The sequence below is a fragment of the Motacilla alba genome, chromosome 19, assembly GCF_015832195.1.
Source record: "Motacilla alba alba isolate MOTALB_02 chromosome 19, Motacilla_alba_V1.0_pri, whole genome shotgun sequence".
In the NCBI taxonomy this organism is placed as follows: domain Eukaryota; kingdom Metazoa; phylum Chordata; class Aves; order Passeriformes; family Motacillidae; genus Motacilla; species Motacilla alba.
This window is the reverse complement of record NC_052034.1, coordinates 2053151-2067739: the sequence shown is the minus strand read 5'-3', so window position 1 is coordinate 2067739 and position 14589 is coordinate 2053151. Positions and strand designations below refer to the sequence as shown.

Sequence of the window (14589 nt, the reverse complement as noted above, 5' to 3'; positions counted from 1 at the left end):
GTGAAGATGTGCTCAGCAGCTGTGACTGGAAACAAGAGGAAAATCCGAGGAAAAAGGAAACAAAAATGGGAGAGGTCCCAGGATTCAAAGAAAGAAGGCCCAGCTGGGTAGAAACATAGGCACAGAGCCCAAAATTCAGAGCTTGGCAACGCTGTGGAAGAAGAGAGGGCAGGATTTGAAGCTTTGGGCTGAATGCTGCTCCCAAAATTACCCAGCAAAGGGCTCCCTTCCCTCCTGCAAACACGGATTCCATTTGATGTTCCTTCTACAGCAAGCAAGAAGAGATAAATTAAAACTGAGAATCTAGAGAGGGCTTTGATCCTATTGCCTGGAAATATGTATAAGAATATTTTCTCCAGACTTACTTTTGCTATATATGGAAACCAAATGCTGACTAATCACACAAACCTTATGGTGCCTGAGCACAGCTGGGATCTGCAGCAGAGCACTGCCACAGGAGCCCAGGAAAATGGGGAAAACCAAGAAGATTGCTGAGAAAGAGGAGAAAATGGGGATCAAAGGCACTGGAGGCTCCATCAGACAAGAGGGAGAGTTTCAGGCTGGTGAGCTTTTAAGATCCAATTGACACATTTGTTCTTGTATTCCTGAACTTCAACAGGCCAAGTAATGAGTATCTGTTTTCCAAGGGAAAAATGATCCTATCTGAGACCTGCTGACTCAGGCCAGCAGTAATGGGATGCAAAAGGCTGAATTTTGGTTTATTGGTTTATAGATAGCACCAGCTGGCAGGGATGGAGCCATTCAGAGCTGTTTATCAGGACATGGCCTCATGTCCCAGGCACAGACAGGGATGGGATGTGGACAGAAGCTCAGATGTGGCACTGTCACTTGTGGTGATGGCCAGGGCACAGTCAGGGCTCCACAGCTTGAGTGTGCTGAGAATATGGGGGTTTCGTTTCTCTGGGTACTCCTTACCCTCTGAAGTGGGAGAAATACCAACTCAAAGAGCAGCATCAATTCTTGCTTTTCACTTGAAGCGCTCATCAGTGTGGCATAGCTAATTAATGCTTTCAATAGGTGTTAAAAATTCCTGGGCTGGAAGGCAGTAAATGCATTATGAGCAGGCAGAGGCAAGTGGCTACAGTTTAGAAGCACAAAGGTGAGATAATGGCCTTCCACATCACTGAACTGTCAACCTCATTTAGCACAAAGCCCGGCATCTGGAGATTTCAAATCATACAGCCGTTTAAAAATATATAGAATGTTAAATTAAATGACAAACACGGGACATGTCACCTTTTACAGGCAGAAATGTAAAACCAAAGCATATGTTCTCCAACTGTATTTGCTTCAGGATCAGCAATATTTTTGTAACCTCATTAGTTTCTTGACTTGGTTTTAAACATGCAAGGATGGATATACAAATAAGTTACAGGTCCTCCACGTGACATCCTCAATTATGAGTCAATCTTTACCAGCAAAATAAATTAAGAACTGGAAGTCTAACTCTTGTGGAAGGTGAAGACAATGAGGAAAAATTTCTGCAAGCTGTTAGGGATGAAACTCCCTCTGTATTTTGAGCTCTGAATCCACGAGATGAGTGCCAATATCCCAGTTTCAAACCTACAGTTACAAGCACACCCTGTGGCAGCGTGTGTGACAAACTGTCCCTGCCAGCCCCAGGGCTCAGAGGCAGCAATGCACCCAAGCCCTGGTACCCTGGCCCAGCCTGGCTGTGTGACACAGCCCAGGCTCTGGCTGCTCCTCACAGGGCAGCTCTGGGTGTTGGCACCGTGTCCTGTCACCGCTCTGGTGGCAGTGCCACACCAGGGCAGCTCTGTGGGACGAGGGGAAGGTGACAAACCCCAGTTCCCAGCAGCATTGGGTACCTCTGCATGGTGCTGCTGCTCTGCACAGCCCATGGAGAAGGGGGCAGCCCTCACCTGCCAGCTCCCTGTCCCCTGGAAAAGGGGAGCAGCCCTCACCTGTCCCCCATGCCAGCTCCCTGTCACCTGGAAAAGGGGCAGCCATCACCTGCCAGCTCCCTGTCCCCTGGAAAAGGAGCGGCCATCATCTGTCCCCCTGTGCCAGCTCCCTGTCCCCTGGCAAAGGGGCAGCCCTCACCTGTCCCCGTGCCAGCTCCCTGTCCCCTGGCAAAGGAGCAGCCCTCACCTGTCCCCTGGCAAAGGGGCAGCCCTCACCTGTCCCTGTGCCCTGTCCCTTGGCAAAGGGGCAGCCCTCACCTGTCCCCTGTGCCAGCTCCCTGTCCCCTGGCAAAGGGGCAGCCCTCACCTGTCCCCTGTGGCAGCTCTCTGTCCCCTGGCAAAGGAGCAGCCCTCACCTGTCCCCTGTGGCAGCTCTCTGTCCCCTGGCAAAGGGGCAGCCCTCACCTGTCCCCGTGGCAGCTCCGTGTCCCCAGAGCCGTGTCCCGGGCGGGCGCTGGCCCTGCACAGTCCCTCCCTGCAGGGTTGTCCAAAGGCCAGCCCCGGGCCAGTGGAGCTGGGTTTCATTGTCCGTGCACAGCAGAGGGGGAGCGCTGCCGCCGCTGGCACTGAACAGAACGTCACCCCCAGGCCACACTCCCTGGCACTCCTGCTGCAGGGGGGGACCAGCTCTGAGTGAACAGAGCACTGCTGGAAATGGACATCAGGCAGAGCTGGTGCCCCTCCACCTTCCCCTCCTGAGCCCCAAAAACCTTCTATAGCATGGGGAATATTTGATACCACCTAATAATCACCAGTTAATAATCTCACTGAGCCCAGACCCAGAACACCTCTAAGCTCTGCATCCTCCCAGGATGCACCTTCCTCTGCAGGAACTGCAGGACGAGCACAAACCATCTGCAGTATAATTTATTTTTTTAATTTTTTTTGGTCAGGCAGATTCACAAAGTTTCAATCACGTTCCATTGGAGAGAAAGGAAAAAAGCGTGAGCCAAACTTTGAAATTAAATCATGAAATAGTGAAGCACTGCTGGCAGTTCAGCTTACTGGGCATCAAAGTTTAAACTTTGCTTTCAACCTCAGTTTTCCAAACACGCTGTCACTCACCATAATATGGGTTAAAAATAAGAGAAAGCAAAGATGAAATGTAAATGATTTAAATGCATGCATATGTTCTTTTGTAAAATGCATCATGCAGCTGCAAGATTTCTCCTCATATTTTGGACACAAATCAAGGAGGAAATGGTTCACTTACAATACAGTGAATTTTTTATCTAACTTCAGTGCTAAAATGTAGCTCCCTGTAAGCATTTCACTGCATACTGAGTGTCGGTTTGCTTTTATTTGGGTTTTTTTTCCTAGAGTTTAAATACAAACACCAAAACCAAAAGACTACCAGAGCACTTTTTGCTTCTCCAAATTCTTTCACAGCGACTTTCTGCTTGTTAAAAATCCACAAAAACTTTGCAGATGATCTACAGCCATTTACCACATCTTACATTCACTCACAAGTAAAATCATCCTTATTTTTGAACCATATTTTAAGTGATGGGCAAAAAGTAGAGTGGTTTGCTCAGCATTCCTGCTGTAAATAACAGAGGTGAAAATCCCAATTAATGGGAACTGCAAGGAGCTAGCAAGATCCTGACTGCAGCAGTGGCTTCTGCTTTTTTGCATCAAGGTAAAATTAGGTAGGTAGGACTTTTCTGGAGTGGATAGTCAGGATTCTTTGCAGTGTCCCAAATTTGAAAGATGCTACGAATGTGTCACTTCTGACACCAACAGCACCGAGGAAAGGCAGCACAAAAGGGATGGCAGAGCCAGCTCCCGAAACTCCCGCTCCTCCAAGCTGTGCCAAAGGCTCACAAACGCAGCAGCTCTGCTGCAGGCCAGGTGGGCTGAGGGGAGCCAGGGCAGCTGGGCCACGGGGCTGCTCCTGAGCAGATGTGAGCTCCAGGGAAGGCAGCTGTGCCACGGCCCCAGGCTGCTCCACAGCAGGCACAAGGGCTGCCCGCCGCTGCCGCAGGGAAGCGCCAGGGAAGAAAGGCTCAGGCTTGGCACGCCTGGCATTGCAGGAGAGGATGCTCTGCAGCCCAGCTCACCCGGGGACACGGGATTTTTGATAGGACTATTACAATCACAGAGCTTATAAAATGTATTTGGAAAGGCTCGTGTGTTGGTTTTGGGATAGGATACGAAGGCCCCAGGAATCCACTCTGAGGCCTTAAATCTGTGGCCAAACTCCAGCAAAAACCAGATGTTCTTCATATCAGCACCTTCTGCTTTTCCCTTGCTCCATCTTCCAGGCCTGCACGGAGCAGAGCCTCGGGGCACCAGGGCTCAGGGACCACGTCTCACCTGGAGAGATCCCAGGACAATGATGCCATAACCCCAAACTTGTTTTCTGTCCTTGCTGACTGTGCCCTGCTTGTTCTCACCTCCACAAGGGGAGCAGCAGCAGGTTTAACCCCGAGGGCTTCACATCCTCCCTCAGAGGCTCCATGTTCCCTTTGGAAGGAGGAGAGTCCCAGGTGGGCTGCTCCAAGCAGGAATAAAAGCCCCACAGCTGCAGGCTGGGACCTCCAGGACTCTCCTGGCACACCAGAGCAGCTGAGGAGGAGGATGGTGACAATCAGGGGCTCCTTTCACCCCGTGCTCTGCAGCAGCCACTTGCTGGCACCAGCTTTGGCTTTTCAGAGCTCTGCAGCCAGAGCTGGAGCAGTAACCAGCACCCAATTTAGCCCGGGTTGTAATAAAAAGTGAAAGTTAAAAGCAGTGCAAGCAGCAGATAAAGAACTATTAAAATCTGGCTGGGGTGATGCCAGGGATGGAGTCCAAGGCAGGGGAGGAGCCACAGCTCCGAGCCAATGGGTATCCCACAGTGGTGGATAATTAAGGAAAACAAAATATTTTCCATCTGTTTCTTTACCCCTTACGTCACCGAGGCAATAAAATATATACACAAGTAAGCACCAACAGGCTGTATTTCAACTTAGATATAAATATTTATTCCCAGCAGAGAACATCTTTACTCCAGTGAGTAGCCAGGGCGAGGAGGCTGTGACTGGAACACCCTCAAGGTATTAAACTCCACCTTTGAGTGGATGAAATGCCTGGCTAATTCATCATGCCAAACAGCTCAGTTTTATGTGTCACATCCCCAAATCCACACTTCTGCTCACTCATCCTTATCCCACTCTAATGGACAACTGCTAAAACATGCTTCTTTTGGATTAATAGTGGTGAAAAAAAGTGCTTATGCTGATATTATATTAAAAATTATAGCAGGAGGAAGATGAAAGACAAAAGGAAGAGTCTGCAGAGCCCTGAGGACAAGGGCTGATGTTCTGGAACACCTCCTGAAAAGAGGGGAGGACAAGCTGGAGGATCTCAAGAGGATCAGAACCAGAATCCTGCTGGCTGAAACCATTCACATCTAACACAGACTGCAGGCCAAAGTGGCAACAAGAAACAAAGAGGCCTATTTAGATGTTTTCAAAGCAAACAGGGGAAATGGTGAGCAAATACTTTGAAAGATAAAGCCTAATTAATGAAATCACTGAATAAAAATGTCTCTATTATAAACTGATTACAAATAGAGCTTCCCCTGAAACAATACTCACTCCAAAATGCAAATACTCTTTTCATTTGCACATCCATTTTAAGGCCATTTCAAGCAGTCTAGATTATTAGATGAGCTTAGAATATGTTACAAGCTTATAAAAATATAAAGATTTGCAAAATGCTTCCTTTAAGCAGCAAAGGGAAAGAGCAGAAATGTCAGTGCACACACTGGCTGCAAATACCAGTGGTGTGTTATTTCTGTGCAATCTCTCAAAACACAAGTACAGACACTGAGGTTTCTGGATCTCTTGTAAGTTTAACAGTAGCTGGGAGCTCTTAGATCTCCAGCTATAATAAATATTGTATCCTACAGGAGCCCATCGGGAATCTCAGCTCATGTGTTGCTCCACAGAAGATTGTGGTGTCAGATATGATTAGAATCAACACTTCCCACTTATTCAGAGCTTTAAAGCTACCTACACACAGCATTAACAGCTGCTAATGAAAGATAATTAAGGGGCACATAAGAATCTCGTATTAATAATGAGTTTTTGTTAACTAGCACTAAATACCCAGCATAACAAGGTTATTTTTTCCCCTCCTAAATAAACCCATGGCATTTCTGTGCTTACACCATGCTCGAGCCCAGTGCAATTGTTCAGCTGATGTGAACTGAAGGTGCCTTCCCCAACTGGAAGCTAGTGGCTCACACGTGAGCAGTGAGACACTGCACAGGCTGCACTAATGGAGCCCTGAACACGAGTCAGGCAGGTTGTGTGACACAGGAACAGCTGTCTGGGAGCAGCAGCACTGTGCCAGTGACCATTATCAGGGCCCCTGGGGGCCCCACTGCAACTTATCTTCCTGGGGGAAGAAAAACCCCATTCCCCTGGATTTGGCTGCCACGCTGGGGAGGTCACAGTTCACTCAGGGAGCTGCGACATAACAGAGCAACTGCTGGGCCAAAAATCACCTGTCAGAGGTGAACAAGGAGAGCAGCACCTCCAGGAACCTCAACTGCTTCAAGTCAAATTCCACCCAACGCAGCAGGGCCTAGAAATTGCTGATTTTTGATTTGCACTTGCCCCACTGAGATCAGATGCATGCAGCAGCAGCTTTTTAAGCTGATAGAGGCTTGGTTTGAAATACAACCATCTCAGAAGAGACTAACTGCTTCAATCACTATCACACTGCTCAGCTGTACCACAGGCACACTGGGATGAGCAGTCTCCTCTGTCCCTTGCAGGGCAAAGCTACCCCACATCACCACGTTGTGCTGTGGGGAGTGAGCTGCCACTTCCAGAGCTGACTAAACCACCCACAGTCATCACAGGGTGGAAAATTAAATCAGCATCTAATGATTCTGCTGCCTTTCACTCACTGCTCCCATGCCTGTCCTCTCCAGTGTACTTCTGCCTCCAGAAAACACCCACCAGTGTTTGAAGACATTAATGCTACTCCATGTGTCCCTGCAGCTGAGTCTTTTCCCAGTCCAGGCAGTGATCCAGCAGCAAGTGCCCCCTCAGTAGTGTCAGGTCACTTCAATTTCTCCTCACATCTCCCCAGTCTATAGGGCATAGCTGTTTGCAGATGCAATCATGTACACTGCACTGGCATCTTGGAGCCTGGTGGAGTCAGTTCTGTCTTAAGGCTCTCTTCAGAAATAATCAGCTAACATTTTCTCAAATTAGATGAAATAAATCAAGTCGAAGACATTCCAAGTACCAGAATTTTTCATTCTGCAGCTCATGCACACACACACTTAGCAAGGAAGATGAGCTGGATGGAGAGAGCAGGAGCACACGTGAGGAAACAAAGATACCTGAGATATCCTGCATGCTGTCACCAGTCAGGGAATAATGCATTAAATGTTATGCAAATAGGTAACATAATAAACATTTAAAATAGATACATTAACAGGATCAGCACAGAAGTTATTCCAGGAAAAAAACATTACTTAAACTCATGTAAATTTAGGCTGACAGGACGAGTAACTACAAACCAAGCAGTGCTGGGTTGTTTTTTTTGTGTTACTGAACAGGTGATGCCCCCAAGAGCAGCTTGTTCTCTGCCCATTATTAAAACCTCTCAATTACTGCGAAGAACAGCCAAGGGGCCAAACCCCTTCCCTGCCTTCAAAGCCCAGCATTATCCTCTGCAATCTCTATCTGCCACAACAAACCACCTTTATCCCAGGCAGGTAATTACAGGTTCAGGTCAAGGACTGCAGCCCGGATGGATTTCATGGCCCTGCAGCCCTGGCTGCCTCCACTGGAGCAGCTCTGACACCCGAGCTCAGCCTGGCATTTATTGCCTGTGGCAGCAGGGACAGCCTGGGAATTCACAATGGTGGTGACTTCATCTGCCAGCTGCATTCACACATCTTTACTACCTGAATAACTGATCTGCCCTGCTCCCAGGCAGCACTTTGTGCTGTACAGCGTTTGGGAATAAATATTTGATCGTGCATACAACAGAAAGGAGCTCAGATGGTTTAAGGTGTGACAGCACAAGCGTTTATTAAATTCCAAGTGAGAGCATTGCTGGACAGTAAAAATTTGTCCCGTGGTCTCTGCCTCACAGGTGTGGTGATGAACAATAAAAGGACAACTCCCTCCCCCACAAAGCCCCAGTCAGTTCTTCTGTCCATTAAACCCTCTGCAGGCAGAACTCTCTGTCCGTGACCAGCCCGTCACACACAAAAGAGAGGGAAGTACTAAATTACACGCTGATTTTAAGTGAGCATTGATTGAAGTAACCAGAAGAGAGCTTAGCATTGTCAGAGTTTCATACAACAGTAATAAACAATCTTCATTAAAAAATGATGTGTGCATCCCCCTGCAGCACAGCACTCACCAGGTTTCAGTTGAGAACATTAAGGTTCCCTCCACCCCACACACAATTAATGAGGAAAAGAATCCTCAGGATCTTTTTCTTCTACGAATTAATTTTATTCATTAAATAATGCCATTCACCGAAATCCTTCCCACTCAATTTCTGCATTTATTCTAGGCAAGAAACAAACAGATTTATGATTCTATTCTGTGATCTCCTCCCAGCAGGAAAGGAAGAGGTAGATGCAAAAAAAGAGATGAGACAATTCCTCTGTCAATGTTCTCATTCTCCACTAGCAATGCAACCAAATCATTACTTGGCTGATGGTAAGTGTCCAAAAGCTCTTTGTGTGAGGGAACAAACAAGGCTTTCCATAGACAGACACACAGATGCAGCCACTTCTCCTAAATGAGCAGGACTGAGTCACTGAGCACACCTGAGGACCTGAGCCCACACCTGGGGTGCAGCTGAAGGGAAACACTCAGTGCAGCTGTGGGCACACTCACTGACCAGCAACTGCTGCAAAATCCCTTCCCTGGAGCTCTTCTAGCTCGGGAAGCTCAGAGCTGACTGTACAGATATCCTAACCTGCCTACACCCCTCATTTCTGTGTGATTCATTATTCAGAGAGCCCCAGCAGGTTTGCTTGCTCAGATATGTAACACATAAGATGTATGTCATTCCTCCACAGCTTACAGAATGAAAATTCAGAGAGGTGCCTGGGTGGGGTGGGTGTGTAGAGTGTGACCTTCACCTGCACACAGGAGGACTCTTCAAGGTTTCTCTTTCATTTCTGGGCTCATCAACAGAACCTGACTTACTAAGGCTTAACCCACCTGTGCCAAAGCCAAGCCCGGAGCCTGAGCACACCCTCGAGGAGGAGGGACAGACACCCTCTGCTTGCTGCACACAGTGAGCAGCTCCTACCTGGGCAGTGGCTCTGCTGCTGCATTAGCACCAAAGGTTTCCTGCTTTCCAAAGATTTAAACTCACTGCTGTCCCCCTTTAACATCTCCAGCTGCCAATCTGGAGCAGCATCTGGAATTCCAGTGCATTTAATCCTTGAGGGTATGTTCTCTCTGTGATGCATGAGACTCAAATATGTGCACTGAGGGACAAGTGTCCAGTAGATTTAGGTGACTGAATTTTTGCAAACTTTTCTTGAAAAAATAAACCAGAGAAGAGTGTCTTAGCAGAATTTTGAGTTGAGAGAACCGTATTGTAATATGCATTCTTAAAACATATCCAAGTAATCCTTACAGATTCAGCCATCCACCTTGAGAATGCCACTGTAAATTTTCATTACTGGTAACAGCATTAGAGTTTTGCACTCTTTAAATGAAGACTTTTTCCAAGTGATCCTATGAGATTGTCCTTAGCACACCAGAGTTTTACAGACACATGAGGAAAAAAACATGCTTAAAAAAAAAAACCAAACATACCAACTGCTTAATAAATGCAACAACAGAATTGTCACCAATGGGGGAGAGGGAAGGAGGCTGTTGGGAATGGCAGGAGGATAATGGAGATGATAAACGTGTACTTGAAGTCTTCTGCTAGGAAGGAGAAGTGATGAGTCAGATAAGCAGAGGCGCCACACCGGTTGCATCTCCCAGCAACAGGCAATCAGAGCTCCAGATAAGCATCTTCAGAAAGTGCAACAGGCTCCAGTGCAGGGGCAGAGCTGGACAATCACTTCCTGGTTCAGCTCAGGCAGGAAGAATTTATGACCTACTTAAAAATCCTTCAAACCTAAAAATGTCTTTTCCATAAAGAACATCAGCTGTGTAAGGGACGCCGTGGGAAGAGCAGGAAATGAGAATAGTTGAAGAGGTGGACTGGAACACAAAAACCCAATGCTGTACATGAGTGGTGTTAAAACCAAACCCTTCCCATCCACAGCTGAGATTAATGGAGGTTTCTGCACATCTCAGAGGTGGGAGGAGAAGAAAATAAGCATAAGATACTCTTCTTTCCTTTGCTAGCTGTTACAAGAACAGCTTGAAATCTCAAAAACAGTGTATATAATTTCCTTCTGAGTCCTTCACTCTGCAGCAGTTCACACCCCTAAACCATCACACCATTTAGAATCTGGACCCCTAAGTTCTGCCTGGGAAAGAGTGAGGATCAGGCCATAGAGAAACTGCAAAGAGATGCTAAAATCCCTGAATCAAAAATCAATCCCAACCCAACCTGGCTGGGTGAAGCAAATAAAACCCTGCCATCAGCATGTCCCTGACAAAACCCATGTATTGTTTACAAGAAACTTATGAAGTGTTAGAGCCAAACTGAGTCACTGCTGTACAGTAAATATATTTTCAGCGTCCTAACAATGCATACAATGGATTTTGGCAATTTTAATATAGACACACATGTTAAAGGCATTACAAATGAGGCTTCATCACATTCACATGAGTCAGTTCATATTAAAGCCCCATCCACACCTGAGGAAAAGTTGTTCAGCATGGAACAGGCACAGTCCTGTGTGTCCATTGTTTCTGCTGTAGATGGAGTAACACAGCTTTAGGAAGTGCTACAGCTACAGAATGGTCACATTTCAGAATTTCTGCACATCCCTGTTACAGGTGAAGGCGCTGCTCCTACTCAGGAGGGAAAATCCCCACCCTGATAATGCTGCTATCTCTCTCTGTATCAGCTGATAGTGAGGCACAGCTCTGCCATTAATCACTCTGGATCTCAATGTCACATACACAGCCTGAAGCACTCCTGTGATTCCAACTTGGAACCTTTTAGGAGCAATAAGCACAGATGAACTAGGTAAAAAAAAATTCATAACTGATACATTAATATTTTCTTCAGTATCAAACAATTATTTCCAAAATTACTTTGCCATGTAGTAAAACAAACAAAATTCCCCTTCAATAACCAACACCAGATGTTTGTCTAAGCCCAACAGGAATTAATTTAACAACTTTTAAATATTTGAAATGGAATTTATAAGGACAATTCTCAATATCCAAAGTAAATGTGGTTACTATTGAACTCTGTTATAAACACATATACGAAATATCCTGTAATACCCAAATAAATTCATTTGGCAAACAATGAAGTATCTTGGACTCAGCATTTATATCAAACAGCAAACAGAGTCTGAAACAGGAGCTTTTATTTTAACTCTCTTTAAACCAACCTTCAGAAACCCCTTTCTGTATGTGTTACAGTCTCTTTTTACAGTTTAACCTCAATCCAATCAGGAGTCTCCAGGGATTTTCAAATCACTGAAGATTAAAATCCTCTCTGACTTGACTGTTTGACTAATGCTGTGTGTTTAATAATTCTACTTGTGAGAGATTTTATTTGACAAAATCCTGCTGTGTGGACCCTCAGACACTGTACAGCTGCACTGGAACATAAAGCTCTGCTGCTGCCCTTGTTTCTTTAGACAGGCTATTCCCCAGCACTGAGGGGAAAAGAGAACTTTATAGTACATCTATTACTCTGTTGATATTAACACAACCACTGTAGTATTAAATCTACACACTCTTTTCAGAGCAGAGCAGTGAAAATGTGCCTCTTACACAAACACTAGATAAACTCTCCTGTTGTCCCAACTGCTCACAGAAATCAATTACATTTATGATTACATTTCAATGAAAGCTACTTTATAAACGAGATGGGACTGTAATATTCTATGCTTTAGGCATTCATTAATAAAAGCATTTCAGTGTTAGTATTTGTAAATGTTCTGCTTTTTAGTTTAGGCAATTTTTAGCATTCTATAGCTGATGTTAAACTTTACATAAATACACGTCCAGATCTTCCCACAATGCTGTGGCTTCACATTTGAGTGGTAAGAAGGGGGAAACCAAAAAAATCATCATTATGGCAGGATTGAGTATTTGTATGAGACAGCACTTACCCTGTGGTGCAGAAAATCAGGCCAACCTTGATGGCAACGATTAGTACACATGTTACCAGCCAAAACAAAAGAGCAGGTTGATGAACGTGGACCAGACAAGGAGGGTGCTCCTACCTGAAGTGGCATCGATGACCGTGGAGACGCCGCGCCGGTCGGCCGCGGGCCGCGGTGACCCCGGCATGCTGACGGGCTCCGAGCGCACGGGCTGGATCCTGCCAAGCACACAGACCACACTGAGCCAGGCTGGAAACCACCCCGAAGGGCACCGAGTCCAGCCTCTGACCTGCCAGCTCCTCATCTATGAACCCATGGCACCAAGTGCCACGTCCAGTCCTCTTCTGAACAGGTGACTCCAGCCTCTGACCTGCCAGCTCCTCATCTACAAACCCATGGCACCAAGTGCCACGTCCAGTCCTCTTCTGAACAGGTGACTCCACCCCTCGCTGGACAGAGAGTCACAGCCACCACCTGGCCACAATCAGCAGGGCCCAACCACCCAAACGAGAATCAGCTGGCACGAGCAGCAATTTCATTGTGAAGCTGCTTAAAAAGCTGTTGGAAAGTTCTGATTTCTCGTGCTAGGTGCAGCTGAGATTGGGATAATCCATCCAGAGACTCAAAAAATGGCTCAGATGGGAGCTCTCAGGAAGCCTCAAAGGAAAAAGCTCAAAAGCTCACCCTACCCAAGCTTGGTTAAAAGCCTCCACTGCCCTCCTCAACAGCAGAATTTTCAAGACCCATTTGTAGCTGTTGATTCCTTTTATAACATAGATCTGTACTGTTTCTTTTTATTTCTGCTTTCTTTCTGCATGTATATATACATATATATATATATATATAAAATTGACAGCCACATCCTTACTCGTGGCAGTAATTACACACAAGGAGAAATCATACATTTCCAACCCATGGATTTCCAGTCCAAGGACAATCTGCCCACTTTTCATGGGGTAAGTCACATTATCCATCTCTCTTGTTTTACTCCCAAAGAGTTTCAGACACAGCCCCAAACAATCCAAGTCTCTACCACAGAACTTTGGACTTCAAATCACATGCAGAGTCAGGAGCATGGAAACTTGTTAAATCTGGAGTTACTGGGCAGGACACAAACACTTGGAGCACAAATCTCTTCTACAAATCACCAGGAAATGTAAACCCACAGTTACCATCGCTCTCCTTCCTTCCCTTCCCTAAGCCCACCCCCTGCCCCCAATTCCAAATCAGCTAATGTCCAAAACCAGATGAATTAAATACATGAAAAGGAAATTATAAGGAAGGAAAAAAAGGAGTGGGAAAAACTAAAAACAGGGAGGAGGAAAACATTCCAGAAGTTCACTTACTGTTCCAACACACTGACCGCTGTCTAAATTCATGGCACAAAGCTCCCACTCACATCTGAGAAAATGAATTTATTAAGCAATGCACAAACTGTGAAAGGCAAGAGGACACTGAGCAAGGCCACCAGACTTTGAGTTGTCTTTGCCTGCCATGTGCCCAAGAAGGGACAGCAAAAGGAATCTGAGCTGCTTGGCCTGGACAGATTTTTCTCACTGGTGCATCACGTGCTCTTCCAAGACTCCTCTGGACAAGCCAGATAAAAACTGCGACACATCCTACACTCAACAAACGTCTGGGAAATTGTTTTATTGTTACCTGAGGCTGTTGAGATCGAGATCATCTGTGTCAAAGTCCAGGAGGGGCTGCGGGGTGTCGCTGGGCCCGTGCGACTGCAGCACGGAGGAGCTGGAGGAGATGACGGTGGTTTGGCCTGAGGGGTGGATGGTCTTGAACTGGAACTGAGGGCCCATCCACAGCCGTCGATGAGGCCCAGTGTGGGTCACAATTTCCACCTGTGGGAAGGGGAAACGGGCAGGGATTAACTCAGAGCTGCAGCTGCAGATCATGAGGGGTTCCTTTGGCGTGCTGGACTCCTGGAATCCCGCTGCTCTCAAGGGAGAAGGGTGCTCTGAGCCAGGCTGTTTGGAGGAATGTTTAACCAAGCAAAACTGGGGATGGCTTTGCTGGAGAACGATGCTTCAGCCAAAGCCAAGAGCTTCTTGCAGAGACTTGAAAGCTCGTGAACCACCAGCCTCAGGACACTGAACTCCAGTTCTTAAATTGTTCTAAGATCAAAGCTTCATCCTGGCCAGCATTTCATCTGATCCTGTTCTTTCCTCCCCTTGCCACAATGAAATAAACCCCAAAACTCGAATGCTATGACCAAAAGGGAACACATTTCTGCCTGAATCTGCATGGAGCACAGAGAGGAACCAAGAGCCCACATCCCCCAGACATCCCCCATTCCGAGCAGGGGAGGGAAGTGCTTCCAGAGAGCTCCCTCCTTTGTGAAAGTTAAGCTTAAACAGGAACACAACCATGGATGTGCCACAGAGGGTTCACACAAAG

The 14589-nt window shown here is 46.5% G+C and overlaps 1 protein-coding gene across 12 annotated transcripts in view; it reads right to left on the bottom strand.

The window, feature by feature from the left end:
- The window catches only part of BCAS3 (BCAS3 microtubule associated cell migration factor), a 297010-nt gene that overhangs the window by 160821 nt on the left and 121600 nt on the right, over positions 1–14589 (bottom strand). For 11 of the 12 annotated variants that reach the window (XM_038157808.1, XM_038157814.1, XM_038157812.1 and 8 more), the window contains 2 exons: positions 13837–14033; positions 12298–12395 (listed from right to left, as the gene is read on the bottom strand). In XM_038157808.1, the coding sequence (XP_038013736.1) occupies positions 12298–12395; positions 13837–14033 (295 nt within the window). Of the gene's footprint in view, positions 1–2043; positions 10142–12297; positions 12396–13836; positions 14034–14589 lie in introns of those variants that run through there. The other variant, XM_038157807.1, reaches the window with a different exon arrangement.